General features: G+C 38.7%; 1 protein-coding gene across 2 annotated transcripts; it reads right to left on the bottom strand.

Annotated features, from left to right (window-relative positions):
* Window positions 1-514: 514 nt before the first annotated feature.
* zdhhc7 (zDHHC palmitoyltransferase 7) lies at window positions 515-16,741 on the bottom strand. Of its 2 annotated transcripts, XR_014276647.1 has the most exons (9): window positions 16,573-16,741; window positions 15,458-15,544; window positions 9,405-9,755; window positions 8,087-8,211; window positions 6,378-6,474; window positions 3,785-3,866; window positions 3,077-3,207; window positions 2,349-2,654; window positions 515-2,198 (listed from the first exon to the last, which is right to left on the bottom strand). XR_014276647.1 is itself a non-coding variant. In XM_082532049.1 (8 exons), the coding sequence occupies exons 3-8, from the start codon at window positions 9,747-9,749 to the stop codon at window positions 2,472-2,474; spliced, it is 963 nt and encodes a 320-aa protein (XP_082388175.1). In that variant the 5' UTR covers window positions 9,750-9,755; window positions 15,458-15,544; window positions 16,573-16,741; the 3' UTR covers window positions 515-2,471. The 2 variants fall into 2 exon arrangements, 1 of the variants encoding a protein (XP_082388175.1); XM_082532049.1 differs by having other exon boundaries at window positions 515-2,654.
* Window positions 16,742-25,887: the final 9,146 nt, after the last annotated feature.

Genomic DNA, 25,887 nt, shown 5'->3' with positions numbered 1-25,887 from the left:
TGTTTTTGTACCCACAACAACTACAACTTACAGTTCAGCACTGCATTAGAACTGTTATTTCTTTTGATATTTGCCTTTTATCTAATGACATAATAGTTTATTGGACTCGTTAACATTTCCTGCAACACATTTATTCAGCTGCTGCATGATTAGCAACATATATGCGTGCAAGACTAAACTATGGGAATTTTAGTATTATTTTCTGGCAAATTTTAAACTTCTTTCAGTTATAAAAATTTTCATTTTCTACTTTCTATGAAGCTTAACTTTTAACAGTTTTCAGTTTTTAGCATGTTAAGGACTTGTTGAATGTTCTATGATCTATATATAGTGAAAGTAAAGCAATGTTTAAATAGGAAATATATGAAATCCAGCAGAATACAAATAAGAAATGAGGCCAGCATTAAAATAATCCCCTGATATTAATTAGCTTTCAGTGCTGTGACCCTTCTGATGACAGTGCTGTCAAATACCATTCTAATGACAGCATGTTTTTCAAAACATTACAGCCATAGAGCATCAGATATTATTTATTGTAAACAGTGGGCACAGTTCCTTTTCTTAACGACCACAGATGAAAACAAACAGCAGTAATATTGTTCAGCAAGCAAATAAATTAGACTTTAAGAGTCTAGACTTGACAATACTTTGATAATACCAGCCTGTGCATCTGGACTTGACTGTAAACTGCAGATTCGAAAAGCCACATTCATCCGGTGCCAACAAACTCGTTAGTTAGGCAGAGTGAAGTTAGGAGAGTGGCAGCCACAAAATTGACATTTTCAAAAATCACAATATCTTTCAATCTCAAAAATTCAATTGATTTGATGTTTCAAAGGCATGGCAAAGTGTTCTAATAACACTGGGAAAGTGTCTGCTGCTGTCCTGCCACTAGATGGTACATGCCTGAAACTTTTGCAGTAATAGGAAAAAAGGCCTCACAAGCCTCTGCTGAGCTCCCCGAGACCGTATTAAAGCTCGTATAGTGAGCCTGGTACCTCAGTCTTTTTCAGCAAAGCACTCTTTTTAAATCTACAAGCTGACTTCACAATGGAGCTTTGCACAGTCGATCAGAATGTGAAAACAATGACCCAAAGGAGGTTGTGCTAACGTTTCAAACCTTCCTTTTCAACTCATTGTTACACACGGTGGCCAAGGAGCATGTAAAGTGACCATGTCTGAGACTCGGCTCTGTCTTGAGGGCTTATAACGTTGTTTTTTTAGGGTTTAAAATGCTGTGAAGACTTTTCCGATAACTTTTGTATATAGTAAAATTCCTACTACACAGAAGTTCCCTCTGATTTCCCACACAGAGGTTAAAAACAAAACAAAACATGAAAGTATTAAACAACGCAAACTTAGTAACATTTAGTCTTCGGCCTAATTCACTTCATCATGAAAGCACAGCCATCAGTTGTCCTGTTGTTTAACTGATTGCAGAGATAAGGAGATGTTGATCAGCATGTAGGAGTGATGGAAATGGATACACATACACAATTATTACAAAATGTTTTGTCCAAATGAAGACTAGCAGTAGTCGTCTCCTGTGAGTCATGGTCATCTGCTGAGGTGTGCACATGGTGATAAAGCTTCACCAATAAATTTCTTTTAGCTCGAGTAACCTAAACAACTTTATCCCGAGGACCCAAAACAAAAAAAATCCCAAAAAACAACAGAGATGAAGAGATAGAAAAAGCCATCTCCTAGATAAGAATGAGCATTGTGTTCATGGTAGCTTGTTAAGATGATTAAAGCCTCATTTCCAGACTAAGATGCTGAATGAAGCCTTATACATGCAGCACAGTTCAAACTCTAATGACCACTGTGCTCCATAACCAAGCTTTTTCCTCAAGTGTCATGTAAGTAGTGCATGTCCTTGACTGTGAATCCCCTGTCAGTGGTTCTCTTGTCTGGGCCAAAAGAAAAATAATTCAAGCACTTTCCATTTCGACCCACTTGTGTGGCTCCAGTGATGATGAAAGACGTTGTTGATCCATCCCTCAAAAAAAAAAACATTCAAAGACTTTTCTCCAATCTCATGTGCACAGCAAACAAAACATACTCAAGTTGTGTCCCAAGGTGCATTAGTTGAGTTCAAACAGCATCTTGGATGGTGGGGAATAAAAAGACTCACTTGAGTTACGTACTGCATGCGTTACCAAACAACACAAACCACATAGCTCCTCATTTTGCCCACCCTGCAAAAAAAAATCCAGTTGTTCATCTGATTTGTGCAAAGCAATATCACATGTGTTGGATCCACATCAGCATGTGATAGACAACACAGACTCTCAGTAGTGATTGTGATACACTTGGGTCCCATTACTGCAGAATGTTTTGTCACCTACTCAGGAAAGACGCCGCCGGAGGTTCATGGTAGCTCCAGTCGAAGAGGGCATAGAAGAAATCCTTTTTTTCCACCACACCAGACACGGTGAGGTGTCGGTGAGTTGCATCAGTCTGCAGTCTTCTCAGACAGAAAACTCAGACCCACCACGGCGACCGTGGGTCAACAGCATTAGGCGCCGCAGACGCAGGCCTGTGAACGGATTGCACCACAGCAAAGATGGCGAACCCCCAAATACAGCTTTCATGCCATCCCATCTCATGCGACGCTCCCAAGTGGGTTTCTCGTTTTTAAGACGTTCAATTTCCTGCAACACATTTGAACCCACCAGAAAGGAAAGATCCTCAATAAGTTGTCCATTTCCTTTCTCATTAGCATGCTAACACAAACATTTATGCAGAGAACTAGAACAAAAGTCATTGCATATTAATTCTACTACTATAGCTAAAGAAATTTAATGTACGCCTGAACAATGTCTCAGTTGATTATTTTATAAATAATATATCACTGCTATCTCGGTACACAACTTTTAGGTGAATTTCCTGTGACTTTTACAGATTAAAATTAACGAATGATCATGATTACCAATGAGATGACATTGCTGAGGCAGGAATATGACACCGTAACAACTTGATAAAATTAGTCTATGACTTCTTTCTTCGATTCATGAACATTTAATCCCTCCACTGCTGAAAGGAACAAAGCTTGCATGGCGCAGTAGATACTGACCGTCTCGTCATTGCAGATGGAGTGGATCTGCGTACCAAACATTACAGCTGTGAAAGTGAGGAAGAGGATGGCTTCGAGACACAGGAAGATAAGCAGCAGCACAGACACCCCCGGAGAGAACTCACTGCACTCTGGTTAGAGGAACAAAGTTAGAGGTTTCAGAGTGCGCTGAACAACTGAGTAAAACAGAATATAAAATGCCAATCAAATAACAATACATTTAAAATAGGACAGATTCTAAAAGGGTAAATGTCTTCCCTTTGGGTGTTTAAAAGTCACATAGGTGACTGGATAAAATCTAGTGCAGACCATTAAAATAGTCCCTTTGCTACAATACAATTGCTACGGCAGACTGTATTTTTTTGGGAGGTCAGAGTATTATCCTGTAGAGACGACGAGAAGCTAGAATTTGAAGAATGAAATATTATCTTCATTTTCTGGTTCACTCTTACAGACAGACCCACAAGGGAGCGGGAAGTGATGGATGACAGCTCAATGATGGCTTTGCCGCACAACTTCAATGACTTGTGCAGAGCAGCTGTTCTGACAACAGGATAAAAATCTCTTTCATTTCCATACTCTGCTTCTTTTCTTCATGTCTCTAAGGAGTTTCAACCACTTGTACTAATAGTTGTATTTCTGCCTTAAACTGCATGTCTTTGACATCATGTGTTCATGTTTTTGAAAGTTACGTTAGAGAAGCCTTACCGTTCCACTGAAGTTTAATACATGTGAAGAAGTGCATGCCACTGAGGCCGAGGGCATAGGCAGAAATCAAGGCTATGTACATCTATGGAGAGATGAAGAGAACAAAAAAAGTCACATATACAAAACAAAGAAGGTAAGCAAAACCACTCACAACCCAAAAGTTTACTGACATTCACTGGAGTAATGTAGCCTTAAACTATAAATTTCACATTCACAAGTAGAGCTGGGCCAGATCATACCGTTCAAGGTGATACCGGTATAATGTTGGGCAACGATAAGAAAATGAAATATCGCGATAGAATATGGGTAAAACGCGCATGCGCAGTGTCTTTGTTTTCATACGCACATGGCGGAAAAAGCATGGCGGCGACGGAGAATGAGAAGAGCGAAAACGGATCGATGAATGAAACGGATGAACCAGAACTGGTTTGTAAAAATGCTGCGACTTCAGTGGTGTGGAACTGGTTTGGCTTTCGTCCGTCAGATACACAACAAAGCACTATTTTTGGTAGCGCATGCTAGTGGGCCGTCGTTATTACCGTGTTTTTTGGCACATACGGCACACTTAAAATCAATCCTTTGATTTTTCTGAAAATCGACTGTGCCCCTTATAATCCTGTGTGCCTTATGTATGAATTCTGGTTGTGTTTACTGACCTTGAAACAATTTTATGTGCTACACAGCACTCGAAAATCTTTCAAACGTTTTAATACGACTTTGCTAAGCTACCGCTTGATGGATTGTCGGAGCATTACGGCTATCGTAGGCAGGAGCCTCGCAGAGTGATACGTACTGTGCTTCAACATAATATTACCGTATTGTGTGTGTATAACCTCTTTTTAAGTTTTGTGGATATTATACATGGTTATGCTGAGGATATGTCGGCCAATTTCCACTGGAAATGCCTTTTGGTTAAACTGTCAGCAAGGAATTTGCATTTGCGCTGTTAAATTTTTATATAACTTTAATGCACATAAAAAACAGCTGCTTGTTTAAGTGAAAACACATTGATGTTTTTTTTTTTTACATTAATAAAGTTGTGCAGTTGTAAAGTATTTTGTCTAGTGTCAATTATATCGTCAGTTATATCATTATCGCAAATTTTCAAATGTATATCGTGATAAATATTTTTGGTCATATCGCCCTGCTCTATTCACAAGTTTAAGTATTTAGACTTAAAAACAAAAACAACTTTCTATTTTAACCCTTTAAAACCTGAACCATGAAAGAACTGCCAGAAATCTTTAACTTTTTGATAATGGAGTGTTTGTGGAACCTTGCCACTAATCAGAAGGTCGGTGGTTCGATCCCAGGCTACCTCCTAGCTGCATGCCAAATATCCTTGGGCAAGATACTAACCCCATGTTTGCCTACTGGTGGTGGTCAGAGGGCCCAGTGGCGCCAGTGTCCGACAGCCTCGCCTCTGTCAGTGCGCCCCAGGGCAGCTGTGGCTACAATGTAGCTTGCCATCACCAGTGTGTGTGAATGGGTGAATGACTGAATGTAGTGTAAAGCGCTTTGGGGTCCTTAGGGACTAAGTAAAGCGCTATACAAATGCAGGCCATTAACAATTTAGACAAAATATATACAAATTAGTGGTGTTAATAGATTAAAAAAATAACTAATCTCAAAATTGTCTGTAATTATACTTGATCCTGATTACTTGATTTTTTCAACTTTATATTTAAGCTTGTAACAGACATTTATCCAATATAATGAAGTAAATGCAGAAGAAACAAATAATTTATACTTAAATTCAAAGAGAATTTGAATAGTTTTCTTCAATCTTTTAACACAGGTTCTACCACATTTGTTAATTGCATTAAAAATTTTAACCGCGTTGACCGTGATGGCGGATTAATGTGTGTTAACGCGTTAATTTTGACAGCACTAATACAAATATTTGAAATTTTAATCTGCATATATATATTTATGAGTTTTCATTTATATCACATTTACTACATAAACCATATTTTTTGCAATTTAGTCATTAAAAATGTGTCATGCAATTTATATTCTTTTTTGAGGGTTAAAAAAAAAAAGTCACGCTGATGATGTAGAGGTCTCAAAAACTCACAAAAACACATGTATCAAATACGATATGCTGTTCTTTAAAGGGTTAAATGATGAACCTGTGTTTCCACAGATAACTTCTCCTTTATGGCAATCTGAAAGGAAAGTTAACTATGACCTTGTACCACTCAACCATATATGACAGCTTTATGTTTCTGCCCTCAAAAAAGTTCCAGTCAGCACACGAAACCAGAAAGAAGTGCTGATGCTGTCAAGAGAGTCACAGATGGCCATGAAAGCACATTTAATGTCGGCATGTTCCTGCTGTGCGGTGCATCTCTACTGAGCTGAGCTGCTTATTTGATCATGGAAATGAAGCAAGTGGGAAGACTTTTGCAATATCTCCCATGTAGTACCAAATAAAATATAATTTATGTATTTATTTAAATTTAAAATGAGTGGAAAACAAGCAATTTTCTAAGAGGATTAAAAACAGTATTCTCATATGTAAAACGAGCATTTCTACTTGCTTTGTAACTTTAACAAACAGATTAACTCACGACTGCAACTGTGTACTTACAGTGAAAAGAACAAAGAATCTCTGGTTCTTTTCTCCCACACAGTTATTGACCCAGGGACAGTGATGATCCATCTTCCTGATGCATCGTTTACAAATACTGCAGGCAGGAGAAAGGAGAGTTTAATTCATGACAAACTGACTGCTAATGCAAATGTAATCAGCTACTCTGTTTTAGAGATGGACCGATCCGATATTACGTATCGGTATCGGTCCGATACTGACCTAAATTACTGGATCGGATATCGGAGAAAAATAAAAAATGTAATCCGATCCATTAAATATCACGAAAGCACCTCACAAAACTTGCAACACGCCGTAACTCACCTCAGAACGTTAGCATGTCAGAGCAGTATGCATCACGTGATAGAGCAGCTGTGGCATGCCGGACCTGTCGGTGGTCTGGATAGCATTTGGAGCTTCGCTAGCAACCTGGCATTTCATCTCCGACAAAGTTATCCCCGAGAGAAGTAAAGCAAGTGTGTAAGTCCATCTCTGAATGTTTGTAAAGCATTCCTGCGTTAAGCTTAACAAGCGACTGCCTCTTCTTGCTGCTACTTCAATCATGAAACTGCTTAAATGATCAGCTGATCGGCTTTTCTGTCGGGAGTCCGTCTCTCTTGTTTGTTTTTGGCCCACTTTGCACCAGAAAGAGGAAACCAGCGGCTGAACAACAGCAGAACGTTTAAGCTTGATAAGCTGTTGTTAGAATTTATTTAATATTTCTTTCTACACCAGGATCTTTTTCTATGTAGCTGACGCTGGTAACTGTGCAGGGGCGGATCTAGCAAAGTTTAGCCAGGGGGGCCGATAGGGCATGAACAGGGAAAAGGGGGCACAAAGACATACTTTTCTTTCTTATTCTCATTTAAAATGTCGAGCTTTTAATAAATAATTATCTGACACCCAAAGTTTTAATTTGATGTAAAATGAATAGAAGTCAATTACTGTATATAGTGACTATTAAGTCTAATATATACCCTAGTAAGCTATAGTACTTTTTACTTTGGGAAGGTACCATCTGTGCAGTCTGCAATTTTGTTGAAGAAAGATGTTGAATCTATTTAATATTTCTTGAAAAATAATTGATTTCTGTGCATTTTTTTTTTCACACTGCATCAAATTAAGGTTGATTACGTCGATTAAGCATCATGAGGTGGCGCGTGAGGGGTGGTTCCTTATTTTTTATTTATTTATTTTTGTTGTTGCTGGGAGTTGGAACCCTATTAGTTAGGTTGCTTAATATTTACGCCAAGTACTCTTTAAAATACCAGAATAGGGAGGATGGTGTAGGTCTAAGTTTATTAGATTGATCAGTATTGCTGAACTATGAAATATTTTTTTTGTATACAGGTATAACAGAATAGCTTTAGTGTAGTTGTTGTTTTAAACTTGAGTATGAACTTGCAGACTTGCAAAATGCAGCAAGATATTTTAAAAAACAGTTTTGTTGATTAAAAAACACTATATCGGATTCATATCGGTATCGGCAGATATCCAAATTTATGATATCGGTATCGGTATCGGACATAAAAAAGTGGTATCGTGCCATCTCTACTCTGTTTGTCCTTTCATAAAATATGTTTTTAAGGAACATTTTTCCTGCTACAACAAGCCTGTGTATTACTAAGTCACAGAGTCTGAATGTGCTTCTGTTCTCATTACATGCTACTCATGCTCTGCCTGCTGCGTATGCATGGTGTTAGACTGACCTGCAGTGGTGTGCCCTCTCAGGCTTGATGCTACAGCACTTTGGGCACTTGTAGATGACCTCGCCAGGCTTCAACTGCAAGCTCTCCATATATTCCTTTGTTGCGTTACCCTTGGGAACTGCGCCCTAAGGAAAAGGGCAGACAGAAAAAGAAACATGCTATTTATTAAAAAGATCCACATAAATGCATTATGCTGGGGTCATGTCTCTAGGCTATGAGAGGGGAAAAAATACTTTAATTTAAAAAATAAATAAATAAAAGGAACAAAATGTCTACTTGTACAAAGTAATACAAGTAATTAATCTTAATAACCCAAAATGGCAATAGTCCAACTGAGACACAAACAGATGCATTGGTTCTTATTCACAACTTTTCTATTCTACTTGAGGACTCACAGCTTTTTCTATACACTATGTCTGACTCACCCTCTCACGCAAACATTCACACACATATTCACACTCTGATGAATGCACTGGGTCCAACTCGGGGTTCAGTATCTTGCCCAAAACCATTTTGGCATGTCGACTGAAACACCCAGTGTGTAACGCACACTTAAACTCAAATACACAGATGACCTTAAGACCTTGAAAGTACAGCTGAAACTCCAGTTTCTCCACTACAGCGTACACTTCTGTGTTTTACTTGGTGGATTTCAATTAAGCATTTGTTCAGGAAGGGCCACTGGGCTGGAGGCACCAGTGGGGCTGTCACCAGACATTTTAGTTTCTTTGAGTTAGAATCAGTTGACATTTCAACAGCAGCACTAACAGTATTAGACGTGCAATCCCCCCGACACATGACTTCACTGTATTTAAACTATTCGCCAAGTATTAGAAGCAAAGTCAGTAGCAAACCAAATTAAAAGTTGAACATTTTTTTTGAAAACCTCAAATGCTCTTAACAGATTAGAGTAACAAGCTGACAGAAATTCAGTTCAGAAGGCTGCACTGTGCTGCTTTCGTGCACAGCATCCACTCACACACTACCCCTAAGCTTAGTGTCCCAGATTACATCAGTGAGTGACTCCAAGTATCACTGTCAGTGATTTTTGGTGTAAGCTTCACTGTCAAAACATCTACTGCAGTAAGACTACTATACAAAGTCTGAGCATCATGCCACACATCTTTATTTCATTAAGATGATTTGATAGCTAAAGCACCAAAAATTTAGCTTGCAAAATTACAACAATAAGCCAGGTTCTATTTAATATTTGTAAATGTTGTTTGTTTGCAAAAACAAATAACTGCCATCAGACTGAAACTCTCACACTTTCAGTGACCTTTGCCTTCTCCACCCTTACTGTAATAAACATACTTACCGGGTCAGTCAGCATGGTGCGCAGGTGCGAGGCCAACGCAAGCACAGCCAGTGAGTTGAAGGTAGCACCATTCAACAGCGAGTACCAGAAGTTCTTGGCAGGCAAAAGCATGACGAAGTTCACAACAAATTCAGCGTACAGAACCAGGAACCAGGTCATGGTTGCACACACCATACCACAGCTGTCCTGAATAAACCACAGAGTGCGGTTTCCTGCTGTGTGACCCACATGTGGACCTCCAACCATCACTCCGGCTGCAAGGCTACCTGTCTCGACATCTCCACCTGCTGACAGCAGCGGATGGTGCTGCTCCATATCTCGTAATCTGTGGTTTGAAGACTGCATTCTGCCCTAGAGAGAGGAAAGACATTCAAACTTAGTAGCAGTAAAAGTAATAGCAGTCAATCAATAAATACGGTTTAAACTAGAATCAGTACATCAAAGAGACAAATAGTAAAATGTTTGGGGAAAAGAATGAGGAATGTGTGTTAATTAAGAGTTCTACAAATAGCATCAAACAAGAATGTAAGGTACTTATTCTTAGGTCATGATTATCTGTAAAATGACAACTAAACCTTAGGACAGCAGTGATTATAACTAGTGATCAGAGTGCTTTCCAAAATAATTTGAAATCACATAATCAAATCATTTCTTAATAGTTTATGGCAACTTTATACATTCAAAGTTTTGGACAAACGTCTGATGCCAGCTGACACAAATGGGGCAAAGTATGTATATGATCAATGTTGCTCAACCCTGGACTCAACCCCCTCAAAGCTCAGGGCCTGTTGAGCCTTTCAGCATGATTCATTGGCGTACTCCTCAAGGTCGCAAGCGAACATTCAGGACCAGCTGGGGAAACGATCTCCACAGCTTCAGGATAAATCAATGGCTATTCTGGTACCTTTAGGAAACTGATCCCGCAGCTGAGCTACATGTTCAGGAGAAATAAAGGCTAATAATAATTTGTGGGCCTATTTTCCCTTTGGCTTGTAGGCTTTGTGTTAAAAAAAAAAAAGACAAAACAAAATAATATAACAAAGCTTTTTAGATTCTGTAGTATTTAAAAAAAGAGAGAAAACAAATATCACACAGCCTTACTTTAAGGTCAAATCTAGTGTTTCTACCATTGCTGGAACACTTGAACCACCAAACACTCAAACGGGAAGAAGGAGAAGAAGAAGAAGAAAAACAATTCCATCCATCCAGGGTCTAGCACCCTATGACAGCAAATCTGGGGGGAACTGGGGCAAACTTTGTCTCACTTGTGGCAAGGTTATATGATGTCGTCAACTATTTGTACCTTTCACTCATCACCTCAACTCCACACATAACACACGAGTGAGGAGGTGCGCTTGCATTGAGACAGAAGAACAACAGGGAAAGGAGAAACTTGCACATCTGGAAAATTATACCAATATGCAGTAGCCTAATGACTCTTACACCGAGCTGTTATGAGACTAGTGCAAATAAATTGCTGAAAGAATGACTCCAAGGAATACAATTATTAATTTAACATTATTATCTGATCAGTATACTCAGTATTGGCATACGCCCAAAGCCAAATGGAGACGGGAAACTGTGGGATTGATGCATCCTTAGTGCACATGAGTGTCTGCTTCACGTGCCTATATACAGAGGAGCAGAGAAATACAAATGAAAAGAGTTAACTCTTAAAATAAAAGAACGGATCCCATTTTAAAGGAACAAGAGGAATAAAAAAATTTAAACAATGTCCAGTTTTCACAACAGAATACATGCGCCCCTGCTAACCAAACACAAATATTCAAGGCCCTTAAAGTGATAAGACTCAGCCAGAAGAACAACCTTGCACAAGGTCTTGCCACCCTCACCAATCTTACACTATTTCCTCATTACCACGCTACAGAATTGACTTAAGGTGAATAGTAGAGGTGCTTTAGCTGCTTCCTTTAGGTAAGCATTTAAATAAAATGAGACAGGAGATAGGGTGGTGCAAAGCTAAGCAGTCAGTCTTGTGCAGAATTTCTAATCAGACTGTCTTTGGAATACCCTGGTGATATTTGCTTGTGCTTGCACCTTCAACACCTTTCCATGACAGTGACTTTCACTGAAGTTGCAGTATGAGGTTTTTACCCTGCAGTGTTGAAAACTGCCTTTCTGGCTGCCAGAAAACAGACATCCTCTTTCTCTTTGGGAGTTCAGTTCAAGCCCCAAAGTGATTTCACGGTAACTGGTTCAAAATAATAGAGGTGTTCTGTAAAATCTGTGTTGCAAGGTGACACTTTAGTAGTGCATGTTTCACAGTCTGTGTGGATTGTCCCTTTTGATAATATGGGAAGTTATCTATATTGTTACACAAGAGTAAGTGCTAGAACACACAAATTCTTCCAAACACATCCTACATGGATAAAATATTACGTCACGCAAGCTAGCAATATGTAACTTGTGCAAACAACTGGTTCAGATAGTAAGAGTGGTCAAACTGTCTCTGCTTTAACATATCTTAGCTACAGATATAGTGCACAAAACAAATGTTTACCATAAGTTTGTATTTTTTTAAAGGTTACCTTTAACGACATACCTGTCTGATTATCATGCCCTGTCAGAGACACACTGTTTGTGATGGAGTGATGTTTTTGAAGTTCAAATTGTGAAAAGAAATCCTAATTTTCAGTGTGCAAGCACAGAAGTGGTAAAATTGCCACTTTTAACCACTCTTGTTAATTGATGTTCCTTTCATTCAAGAACAATAGCTTTTTCCTTTTTTTAATCAGAAGTGTCAGGCACAACAGAAGAACATATACACCTTTGAACACGAACTCAGAAAGGTAAATGTGCTGTGCTGTTTTATATATTATTTCAAAACACACTCATGTCCCTATACAGACATTGTGTCGTAACTTGTGTGTCTAATCCACGGGTGTCAAATATAAAGCCCAGGGCCAGAATCAGCCTGCCAAAGGCTCCAATCTGGCCAGCTTGGCAGCTTTGGAAAATATTAAGGAGGACATAAATATGGGGCATTTAACTGTAATTTTATAAGTTTTTGTAGCTCTTCTCCTGAATACCTCATTAATAACCATTAATACTACATCAAAGTAAATAAATAAATTAAATTACAGAAAGTTTGTTTTTTGCCATCTACTATAGAAAAGTATGTTTCTTTTTCCAGTAGCTCCAGAATTTAAAAAAAAAATTCATTAACTGATTATATAAAAAAGGACATTCTGTCAAATAACAAAATCCTCTCGTGTTATAATTAAAATGTAGGTTGGGCAATATGATACCAGAACTTTTTTGGCATTTTACACACTTATTTCTTACAATTTAATCATCCCAAATAGATTTATTTAATTTACTACAGCAGCATTTTTTCATTGTGAGGAAAAACTGGTATGTATGGTTTATATTGAGATCTTCTTTTTCACATTAAAATATATCAGGGACTAAATGTGTAGTTAAAGTTCTTTACTAGGGCTGCCACAAACGATTATTTTGCTAGTCGACTAGTCACTGATTATTTTTGCGATTAGTCGACTAATCAGATCATGCATCCATTGGACATGTGACTTATATATCGTGTTTAACCTGAGTAGCGAAAGACCGCGGGGGGTTTGAAAACGATTTGCCGGGAGTCCGGTGTTCTCACGGGCTCCAGTGAGCCTTGCCCCCGGCTAGCTATCCAGCTGGTGGGTGACAGATGTCTCCTATAATGTCGGAGCGCTTTTACAAATATGTGGTGTCTTGATAAGCCGAACAGATGATTGAAGTTCACATAGCTCCATTCTCGCCTGAAAATATGTTCAAAGTTTATTTTGTGACCCAGAAAGAATAATAAGAGTAATATTAAAACTAAGTAGCTGCCGCCATTGTTGGAAACAGGAATATGCTGAGCCGTGCTATGAATTATGGGATAGGTTGGGCCATATGCCCGACCCATCCTTCAAATCTGGGGAAAAGTAGAACACATTTGTCGGCTGCATTTGCAGAAGTCTTCGAATTTGAAAAGCCTTTGTCGTGTCGCTGTAACGTAATCAGCCTTAAAATGCAGGCACAAGAGGATGCGGTTCCTGAATTTGGACACGGCTACGATATCGGAAACTGCTTCTTCTTCTTGGAGGTTTAACGGCAGCTGGCATTCTCGTACATGCAGTGCTGTCATTTTCTGTTTCAGTCCGTTATTACACTCTTAAATCCTACTACTTATTCCTGCGTCTTTCAGGATCTTACAAGGCTTTAAACGACGCGTCGACTATTAAATTTGTTGTCGACGATTTTGATAATCGACGTAATCGTGACTAGTCGACTAATCGTGGCAGCCCTATTCTTTACACTGACAAAAAGGAGTTTCACTGGTGCGGCCCACTATAAGATCAAAGAGAGCTGTACGTGGCCCGTGATGTAACATGAGTTTAGCATCTCTGGTCTAATCTAATGAAACTACTTTGTGCATATTGTAACCCTCCAAATAAACTACAGCAGTGCATTTTTTTCTATATTGTGCAAAATAACAAAATACAGGATGTCTTACGTTAATAAAATTCTCCACGTTGTTAAACCTTGTTTATATATAAAAACTATCTTAAAACAAAGGAAGTTTGTTATCAAGCGACCCGAGTGTGATGCACGGAACAAAAACAATAAACCACAAATAAAGCTTCAGTTATGAGATGACTGTGTGTGTCGCTGAATTTTGCACTTCCTTCGTATAGATAGACTGCAATATTTCATATAGCAAAGCTGAGCTAATGTTTCCCACCCAGTTATAATGGGTATAACAGGAACTGAAAAAGTCAGCCCAGAAACTGATAGTGACCGACTGTCTAGCTCATATACATGCTTCACTTCAATTAATTACAATGACAGGAGAAACAGTTTGTGCCAGTTGATGAATATACTGAGGAAAAGCTGCTCAATCACCAGCAGTCAGCTACACTTGCTAAAAGAATAACTCACTCACTCATTGCATATTCCCAATACCACTGGCAACATTGCATTTGTATGTTAAGAAGTCATGCTGAAGTTTAATATCCACAAAGCTGATGCCATTAGGACCACAGGCCAGGTGAAGACAGACAGCATTGCCAGTAGACTGTTAAACTAAATAAAAACAAACAAAAAGGAAAATCACCATCCTAAAGAGGACAAAAAATGCTCTTGCTAGTTTAAGGAGTATTGATTTTTCCATTGTCAATAAAGAGGAGGTCCATTTAAGCCGCAGCAGCTGCTGCTTGTCCAGCTGTCTGCCCTTCCCAGTCAGAGGGCACAACACAACAGCCACCAACTGTCCTCTCTCCTCCTTTTCCTATCTTTGTAACCAGAAACAGCACCCAAACGCTATTCTGCTCAGATCACTTTATGGGACTCACACTAGTCTTGAGTCATCGCATGCCAACAGGGATGTAGCAGTTCCACCAAAACAGAAACCAAGATCACGATGCAAACGTCGACAATATCATCTCGTGGTTCCATCTTCCTCTACCATGATATCCACGTGCAGCAGTTAAGGCCCATTTAAAAAAGTTAATCCTGTTAAAATCAGACATTATCTGATTGAATTATTGAGTTTAATTTTTGTTCATGATCCAAAGATTTCCCCCTGCTCTTTCCATTTCTTTTTTGTTACTCATCCCCTCTAATAAAATCTGAGGTTTGTTATATCCCCAACACGCTAAGCAAGAAAGGAAATTACATATACATACACACATATATATATATACACACATATATATATATATATATATATATATATATATATACATATATATATATATATATATATATATATATATATATATATATATATATAAAAGAAGATTTACTTAGTTATATTACAACTCACTGTCACATTTTACATACACCATCAATATTGCAGGTCAGATTCGCTATTAACGATTGAAAATACCATAAATTAAACCAGTTTGCAAGTGAATCAAGCAAATATTCTCTGCTGATCTGAATGTCGCTTTTCATCAGCCAAAACCAAGAAGTGGAATGCAACTTCTCCAGGTTTTGCATAAGCGACAAACTGGTGGCACAAGGTCCTTCCTCTGTTTGCTCTTGTTACATACCTAATATGTTCCAGCTTCACAACAGCATGCTGTGGTGTGCACCTCCTGGGCCAGCATTCAGGATGAAATACACATGTGGACTGCTGGCTGAAAAAGACAAAAGGCACACAAATATTTGTTCAGTTTCCACAGAGTGTAATGAACTGAAGTTATTATTTTTATTTATTTATTTATTTATTTATTGTGACCGGCCATAATTACAGATTGAAGAAACCATTTCTGTCGATCAGTTTATACATCGCTTAATTTCCTTATAGCAGAATGAGAGTATGTGCCATATATATTTACAACTGTTTTTTTACTTCCAGGTGGCACACCCATAATTAAGGCAAGTCATGGTGATGAGGTGACACTGCAAATATAAACAGTAACATTTTTTTTCCCCGAGTTGGTCAATCAGTCCTTCTCTATTTGGATCAGCTCAATGTGGTCAAACTATAGTAACACTAATCAAATACACAAATTAATAGACACGGGGGAAAAACACGACCAGTTCCTCAACGTTGATACAAAAAACTAACCATGTAAACCTTTACAAACCACTTTGAACTACTCTTTAAGAAACTAAACTGAAATGTAAATGACTTTTTACTGGTTTTAAACTAGTTTGACCAGATACATATTATTATTATTATTATTATCATTATTATCATCATCATCATCAGGGGTCTTTAGGCGTCTCGTCACTCAAAAAGATTGTTTAGAGGTATGACTAATCAGACCACAAACCACTTTCTCATTGATCTTCCGCCATCAGTGGAACTCGTCGTACTAGTATAGGTATCACGGACTATCTGTCTGCCAGCTAAAAGCATCAACTGGGGTCGATCTTCAGATCTACAATACCTGCAGAGGTCGTGATAGAAACTCAACACTTCGACACACGCACACAGACCGACACACGCACACAGACCGACACACGCACACAGACAGACACACGCGCACGTACGCCAGCACGCACCGCTAGCCTGACAGTTCACATGCAACCGGGATGGCTGGTAAATCTCGCTTGCTAACAAGCCACTAAAATAAGCTAACGCCGCTAGCATGCTAACACTCTATACGAATGACGAGTGAGAAAACAAAACCTTTGGAGTGACAGCTAAATTACAAACCTTAATATTCGTCATGTATTTTCCTGGGAACTCTGTCTCAATACATTCTGGCGTAGCGTTTCAGCTGAACTCTTAACCCTCAAAGCAGCTGGATCTGCAGCAAGCGACACATCGTTTGAACAACGGGCTGAAAGCCACCAGTAACAACAGAGCTTCCGGGGTTCGCTTCGGGTTTGTCCGGTACCTTTCGTAATTTTTCGTCGAATCATATTTGGTTAAACATTGCCACCGTGTGGTTAATGATAGAATTGCGCTTAAAAACTGCGATACCATGATTTCTCCACTAGTGGGTGATATTGGCCAATTACAGTGAATAACCTTAGGTAAAGTTCAAGTGAAAAAGCTAAACTATAGTTAAAGAGCAGGTGATGTGTGTGTGTGTGTGTGTGTGTGTGTGTGTGTGTGTGTGTGTGTGTGTGTGTGTGTTTTAGATAGTGTGTGTGTGTATTGGGGCAATCTCCACTCAATAAAAAAAGAAACAAAAATAAATTAATAAAAACAGGGACCCTGTTACTTCAGGTTATTGCCCTTGAATTACTGAATAGCTATTTTTTTTTCATTATTCATCTCAGCTGAATTGCATTCAGGGACCATACTGGTGCTTTAGAAATTTACTTTATATTTCTGCAGATCTTTATCAAATGCTTGCCCACAAAAACCTTATAACAGCATGAGGCTTTAAGGTGTATCTTTCCTACTTTTTGAAGTACCCAATTTTTATGCCACTTACTCCAGTGAGTAAGGTCAACACTGTTTAAAACTCTGCACAATTAAACAACTATGCATACACTTTTGTTGCATGGATACCTTTAAAATCAGTCTGAAGTTGAGGATGCTCTTGTAACTCAACCTTGATCAACATGCACATATGTATTTAGAAAAAAGAGGATGAATACTGTAATAAAACTCTGACTTGTCTGGGAAATCTCTCTCAAAACAAACTCACTAAATCATGTGGCTGCTACATAACCTTGAACGTCAATTAAATCCATGAATTGGACCTATTGAGGGAAAGGTCACTGCAAACCAATAAAAAACTGTTCTGAGTGACAACCTTTTCACTGTGATGAAGCTAAGTGCTTTGCAGCTTTAAAATCCCATCCAAGTCAAAGACTTATGGAAGATTTCTGTCCTCTGCATTTCCCTCATAGCAGCCCAACATCTTATTCAGTACATACAGATGAAGGCCCACTCATCTAATTCAGTGAAATACTGAGTGAAATCCTTTCTGGTCAGCTGAGGTCAGGTGCACCCTTCTTACAGCAGGGTGTACAGCAGGGAGAGGCAACACCTTACTGGCAGAAGTCTCTGCCGTCACGTGTCACCCAAGAGTGGATTACAAAGCCAAGACAAAGCAGCTTGGCCCTTCTCTGCCCTGTGCAACTGCACAGTGAAAGCTCAGGGAGTCTGCCCTCTCCCATTCTGGTTTAGAGCCAATATTGGCAGTCTGTTTTAGAGCGAGGGAGAGAAAAAAATACCCAGCAATCCTCTAAAGCAGCTTAAAGGCTGAATTTGGGGACTGAAGCTCTTTCCATTTCCAGAACTGCTTCTCTCTCCATTACGGCTAGATGAGCTTCCAAAGGAGCAACTACTGTGGATATATTTAAATTGTGTGCTGCATTCTCCAAACGGCTCTTCATGCCTCATGTGCATCTCACAAAACATTGATGTCCTATAAAGGCATTAGAGACTGTGAATAGAAACTGTGGGAAGAGGGGGTTGTTTGATTTGAACTCTTGATGTATTCAGGAGTCTTGCATCCAATTAAATAATGAATGTCAAGTGATCATGTAACAAATAAACTCTCCCAATGGGAGCCTATGGGTTGCAGTACCCATTATTATTTTGGTGCAGTCGCCTCCGCTGTCCTTTGTTAACATGCTGACTTTTGAGTGAAATGAAGTGAAGCAAAGACGAGTGGAGCCCTGAGTGGTTTGAAGTGAGTGCGTGATGTGACTCTAGGTGGTCCTCTTGTCAGTGTGTGTGTGTGTGTATATTGCTGCAGGAATAAACAGAGGAAAACAGAATTGAAGGCTTGAGTTACTTCTCAAGGGGTGAGAGGAGAAAAAAAGGCAAATGAGAGAGAGAAAGAAGGAACAAGCAAAACAGAGAATAGAAACAAGAGTCTATAGAACAGCTCCAGACTGATGCATTTACGCAGACATTGAAAAAACCTTATTTAGATTTGTCCTGGAGAAGAAGCCCCATCTGGGTAATCTCACTTGTTGGGTTTCTACCAGATGCATCCAAATTATATATTAATTTTTGTGGTTGGTTAAGGATTAAGTTAGCATAATTGTGCATATAAATACTTCAGCACGGCATGACACAAGGAAGGAAATTCCTTTGAAAACCAGAGGGAAATCACTTTAATCACATTTCTCAAGGGAATAATTCAACAGCTTGCAACTATATTTATTCTGTTTCTTGCTGCAGTAAGAGGAAGTTTAAGACTGCTCTCATTCCTACAGAAAGTTACCAGCAGCAGCCAGCTGTCTTAGATGAACATATACACACACAACTACAAGACCTGCTTTGTTTCATTGTTTCAAGGGGAAATCTGTCAGTTTTATGCCCCAAACTCAGTACTTAACACAGTATATTTTTTGTGTGTTTAAGAAAAAAAAAAATACAGATTCAGAAAGAGGGTTAGTTTTATATTGGACCACCCCCCCCCCCCCCCCCCCCCTTTCTTTTTCTTTTTTTTTTTTTGCTTGGCTGCCGGTCAGTATTTTCAGAAATAAATCTAACACTTTAATAAACTTGTAACGGAGCTGAATGGTGCAAATTTTGTAACCTAAGATGTTTGTAGAAAATACGCACACAGAGGACCATTTATAATAACATCTATGTCCAAAAAGTGAAGCCTGAAAATTGCATTCTTTCTTATGGCCAAGAGGCAAATCCTTTGGCTGCAAGTTGACTTCCTTGACCTATGAGCTCAATAAATTGTTTCCAACTTTAACATCTTACTAAGAACAGCACAATTTTTTCCAATTTTTAGTCCTCATTAGAGTGAAAAGGGGCAATAAAGCATCCTCATGTTGGACCTACTTTGTGCTTATTGCTACTTTATGAGTGTTTCAGTTTCTCTGTCACATTTCATATCACATTTAGTGATGTCACATGGCTATACATTCACCTCTTGTATAAGATATAAACTCCATATTTCTAGTCATTGTTTAGACATTTTCTCATTGCAAAGCTTATTCTGTGCCAAGGCAACTGACCCTGAGTTACCGTAAGAGAAGAGACTCATAACTGAAGATTAATGTCTTATTAAGAAAAAAGAGTTAAAGAGAGAACCCTCAGAGGAAAATCCTTTGGTGTTGATGGTAGATGGTCAGCAATCTACTTGTGGTAGAAAAGGAGGAGGAAAATACAGTGGAGAGTAGATGCACGGTGTAATAAAATGCTAGATCATAGTATTTAGAGTACTAGATGAAGTAAGACTTGATTTAGCTAATCTCAAGAACACTAATATTGCCACCTTGGTTATATTCAGTCTCCTGCAGGAGACCAGCTTAGCCCTCCATTAAAGGGGTAGATTGGCCTGCTTAATGAAATTAAAAGAACAAGATTTGTTCAACAAACTGAGGTAAAGGAGATAAATACAATTCAATGCATTTCCCATGACCTGGTCATTCTCATGACCTCTGTGAAGCATGGCTGAATGAAGCAAAGTAATCTTTTTAGCACCATAAAACTGCTGGAAACATTTCTGAAATGGGTTTGGCCTTTTTTTTCCTCTTTTTTTTTGAATGTTTGGTCACTTTTATTATATTAGCGACCACATAAAATAAATTAAGATACCTTTATCTTTCTTTTTCCTGTTTCAGTAAATACATGAGAGTACACTGGATGTTTATTATTGCCAGTAGGTAATCTGGTTGTGAGTGTACACAAGTATCACGCTAAATAAATCTACAACAGAAAAATGTATGAGGTCTTCTTCTAAATATGATTGAAACAGACATAGTAATGGACATTAAATGCTCCACGATATCATATAAAGTGACCCAGGTCAAGGTGAAACGCAGACTTTATACACAGTCTTTAGATGGAATGGCCTCTGACTTTTCCAAAGGCTTATCTCTGCTGCACCCACCTTCACCACACAAATCCTAGAAGCCTTTTAGAAGGGATTTTCTGACTCTGGAAATCTGTTTGCTTTTCTAAAACTGCAAGAGCACAAACAGGTCATGACCCTTCCCCCCTGCAGGCCATCAGCTCTGCTCGTATGGTTTATTTGGAATATGCACATTCAGTAAATGACGCCAAGAGGAGTGTTATGAATAAGCAACACTTCAGCGTTTTTAAAGGTCACTAATGTATTTCTCTCATTAACTATGTAAACCTTCTATAGTATGTTTTTGCAGAGCTGAATATCTTTTAAGAGCCCAGTGGAGGACATCTCCTTAATGCACCTGTTGTTTCCTCCATTCATCGTACTGTTCTATTTTCTGCAAAAAGACACATGTACAATGGATGACATTAATGCTCCAGAGAGGGGAGCTAAGGATAAACAAGTACCTCCTTCACATGCAAGCCACAGGATGACAGGCTGGATGGACCACTTGTTTTAATATGTTTTTATCAGATACTATGAAGTGGAGAATGACAAGAAGCAATACGAATGAAAAAAGGGCTGATGCAAAATTAATTTCAGAAAACTGATTCAAATGTTTAGCATGCAAAGCAAATGACCTGCATCTTCATTCTCCAAATATATCACTTTTAAAGCTTGCCATACCTCAGAGTTTTCTGAAGTTTGCCTTGATGTGACGCAGCAAATGCTATTGGATCTTCTGGCTCATCTCAGTTGTCCAGGTAAACATGTTATCTTGTGTTACAAACTAGTGAGGCTTACTGACTGCCCTCAACTTAAAAAATATACTTGTCCTTTAAAGGCTGCCATTGTATAATATTTTCTAGCTAAGGGAATGTAGGCCTTTTTTTCTCAGAGTCTATGCGGTAAACACTTCAAGGAAACACGCTTACTTCTTCTGTAATGGAAAGTTAAATGAGAAGATCAGCAGCTCCCCAGCATGTGACTGCAACTAGTTTGAATGATGACTGCATCTTTAGGAAAGAAAAGGCATTTTTTTCTTTTAAAGTTTAGCCAGTTTCAGCCACAGCCTCACATAGTCACATATATCCCTTCTTTAATAAATGTTGCTTTACACTGGCAGCGATCAATGCAAACTTTGTATGAGGGCTTTTAAGGTAAGCTTGGCTATCATTTTCATAGGGAGCGAGTAAGATGTGCTTCTAGGGATGAGACCCTAGAAGCACATGGCTTCTAGGGTCTCATCTTTCTTTTTGGTATGAAAATCTAATCAAATTTACTATGCAGCACATTTTAAAACAGCAGTACAGCAGTACTGGATTACTGTATTTGGCAACATCATAAATAAATGCAACAAAGAAAATCATTAAAATAAACTTGATATACTGAAGAAATGCACCTATAAACAGCAGTGAGACAGAACCAGGTACAAACACATGTAACATGATTACTGAAATAAAACAGTTTAAATAAAAATCTTTGCAAGGGCATGGCTTGGTTTGAGTTTGTAACATCCATCAGGGTGTTATGAAAAAGGGTCTGGGTTAAGTTAACATCCACCTTGTCTCTTTGGAACATTGATTTAGAAGAACTTCAATTATTCCAAATCATCCATCCATCATCCAACTATACTTTTATACATGCAGTTCACCAATCTATCACAGGAAAGCTCTTTCAGTTTCTCAAAATGTGTCTATTTACCATATGGTCTAAACAAAACCCACACTAAAGCCTACGCGGGTTAATTAGGTTACATTTAGGTTAGAGCTAGGGGCTGGGATAAGTCTGTCTTACATCACTGCAAATCAATATAGTGTCCTCAGACACTCAGTCTTTGTGTGTGTATATATTTGAAAGTCAAGGTTGAGTGGAGATCTTTGTGGAGTTGAGGCATGACTCACAGTTCACTCCACTGCTGCATGCTATGTGTGTAAGAGGCCACATAGTGGATAAGGTCCATCTATAATTCAACAAAGACAGACTTCCTCTTTCTCTGCTTTTTATTCCCCTCTGTGCTCTGCCTCTTTTTCTAAGTGACTGAATCTTCCTAATTCTGCATACAGCTTTTATTTTCCACCTTCTTCTATGCCAAATGTTGGAAGCTATTAAAAGACAAAGCTGCAAAGTTTAAAAAAAAAAGAAGAAGCTCAAATGAGTATAGGGCTACATGGGTGTGTAAGACCCTTGTCATTCTATAAAGCAATGAAATGAGTGGTCGTTAAGTGGATTTTAGAGATGATATCGTGACGACATACAAGCTCACCTGGATAATACAGTCTAGAAGGACTTTTCCTGAGATTTTCTGTAAGGATGTTATCAGAAAAGGATTATAAATATCTTCTTAAATATATATATAGTTCAATTTTATTTGTATAGTGCCAATTCAATTGGCAATAACAATTGTCCCAATGCAAAGTTTAGGATAGAGTAGTATAAAGTTTGGTGCCACTGGACTGTAGAGTGGTTGAGATGTGCTCTCTGAAGTGACATATCACATTTCTCCATCTGGCAATCCAATGGATGAGTCTGGGTTTGGTGGTTGCCAGAGGAACAGTACTTGTGTGCTAAAAGTAAGGTTTGGTTTAGAGGGGATCATGGTGTAGGTGTTAAGTCCGTGGGTATCCTGGTATAAAGTGGAGAGCACAGAGGTAAGTTGAACAAAAAAAGTTTATTATGATACAGTGTTCAAGACAGGTTCTTAGGTGGTGACTGCAAAGTTATCCCCCATAAGCGTTCTTGTCTTCATTGAGCTACTCTCCCATGCTGGTCTAATATCCCCTTTTCCACTCTGCATTGAAAGAGCTCTGGACAGAGAGGGAAAGAGGGAAAGAAACGCACAAACACTGATTCTTGCAATACTGATTGGAAGGTGAGCTGAGCTTGTTTAACAGTGCAATGATCTGGTGTCAGTTGAAGAGAATCTCCAGCTTCCAGTAGCCAGAGTATAATTGGTCTGGCAACCTGCAGGTGTGTGATTGGTTGCTGAATTCAGGTATGTGATCACCGCAGCAAAGAGTAGTAAAACAATCTACCTCTGGAAGACAACGCAGAACTGAGAGAAACAAAGAGTGTGAGAGAGAGAAAGACGGAAGGACATCTCAAGCCATGATTAGAAGGGAACCTGACAATGGAGTTTTTTTTCTCAGGTATTGGGCTTTGCTCCTTAGTTCCATTGTAAAGGACTCTTAATGCTTCAGCATACCAAGACATTTTGGACAAATTCACACTTACATCTTTCTGGGAACAGTTTTGGAACTGGGAACTGTACATCAGCGCACAAGAAGGCCCATAAAGATATGGATGCGTGAGTTTAGTGTGGAAAAACTTGACTGTCTTGCACAGAGTACCTCAATCTGAGAGAACACCTTTGTTATGAATTAGATAGGAGACTGAGAGCCAGTCCAAAAATGCAAATTCTCGTAAACACACTCCTAAACCTCGTGGAAAGACTTCTCAGAAGAGCTGAAACTGTTATATCTGCAAAGGGTGGGCCAACATCATGTTAAACCCCACAGACTAAGAATAGGATGTCACTTAAGTGTTAACAAAAGCAGTCACATTGATGACTGCACTAGTGTAAACTTAAAGCTGGCTGTAACTAGAAAGCATATTTGGTCATTTGGGAAATATCAGGTAGTGCTGGAGCTTTTTACTGGGATTATCAAAGGGCTTACAGACGTTAGAGTCTTCTAATGTGTTTGGTCAGAGTATCAGAGATCAGGGGGAAACCGTGTTTATGTCTGTCCTCTTTTAACCATCATCTCACACAAAGTGTAGTAAGCATCAGAGGCCTCCATTTCCTCCCTAAAACCATTGATTCCATATGACGAAAATGCAAGAGAGACAGATCAGTGTTCTTCAAAAGATACATTAGTGAGCATTATACTGCTAATCCCAGGACCTGTAGGAAACTGCTAATCTGGATTATAGAATTTGTATCATGTTATAGCATCATTTGTGTCTCCTTTACACACTAAGATGTTTTCCTCCCTTTTAAAGTCCTCCTCTTTTTAACCTCTTGAGCCTCTTATTTTAATGCTTAGCTCTTGGTGCATGAAATTTCTCAGTTAAACATTCCATATATACTATATTTTATTTTATATAAAATTACTCCATTGAAAAATGGAGTAATTTAGCATCTGAATGCTATCATATACTAAAAACTAATAATCTCCATGGAAAACAAGTTTGACATTGTTTAGACATTTTTTTTTTTTGGTGAATTCTGCTAATGGGATAATTTTGCCTTATGGAAGTTTGTTTTATGTTGTGTATGTGTGCGTGTTTTTTCCTTTCACAGTTTGTATAGGCTACTTGGTTTAGTTTAAGAAAAGGTAAATGACACTTCTTATAGAGCCTGTCAGAGATAAAGCATAAGAGGCAAATTTCCCAGACAGAGGGACTCATTAAAGGCTCAGTGCAGCACAGAGAGAACCTGGACCTAAGACTGGGGCAATGGTTCAGCTTTTAGTACCACAATGAGCTGAGGCATGTAGCCAAGACAATACTGGAGTGACTTCAGGACGACTGTCTTACTGTCCCTGAGCAACCTAGCCAAGGCCCACAATTACAGCCTGTAGAACAACTCTGCAGAACTCTGAAGAGAGAAACTAAGAGGCACTTCCTGTCTAAACCCAGTTGTCAAAACCACACTCAAAGCTGCCAGTACTGAATCAAGTGACTAAATACTTTTGTAATATGACATTTTGATGTATTTACTTTTTAGTGATAAAAATCATGTCAAATATGCCAGTTTTACCTATTTCATTTAGGTATATAACATAAGCATATAATATGAAGATAGTTGCAAGGTTGAGACTTTCTTTAAAGCCAATGCAAATATCATTTTTGCTTTCAGCTGTTTATGTTCTTATTCAGTGCAGTAATACCTTTGGGGTTTTTCTTTTAAATTCATTGTGCAGCAACACAAGAATCACAAGAAGAACAAGACTCCACAATACCCTGAACTCAACATCAAAGATTGATATTTGGACTACATAAAGAGACAGAAGCACCGGAGGACACATGGATCCAAAAAGGAAAGATGGCAATTTTTTTAAAAAGCCTGGAACAACCTTCCTGCCAAGTACCCTGGCAAATACACACTCATACATCTATTCAAACATCATTTGAAAGAATGAGATCAAAATGGAGATTTGTGGCCATGAAGCACAGTGCCACATTTGGCAAAAACCAAATACAGCATGTCAGCACAAACACCTCATACCAACTGTCAGCACAGTGGT

Source organism: Aulonocara stuartgranti (genome assembly GCF_965226115.1).
Source record: "Aulonocara stuartgranti genome assembly, chromosome: 1".
NCBI classification, from domain to species: domain Eukaryota; kingdom Metazoa; phylum Chordata; class Actinopteri; order Cichliformes; family Cichlidae; genus Aulonocara; species Aulonocara stuartgranti.
This window is presented reverse-complemented; position numbering and strand designations above follow the sequence as displayed.

Coding starts and splice junctions, on each gene's coding strand:
- zdhhc7 (XM_082532049.1), bottom strand. CDS start 9,749: ATGCAGTCTTCAAACCACAGATTACGAGATATGGAGCAGCACCATCCG. Junction 3,867..6,377: donor GATTCTTTGTTCTTTTCACT/GTAAGTACACAG, acceptor ATCTCTCCATAG/ATGTACATAGCCTTGATTTC. Junction 3,208..3,784: donor TATTAAACTTCAGTGGAACG/GTAAGGCTTCTC, acceptor TCCTCTAACCAG/AGTGCAGTGAGTTCTCTCCG.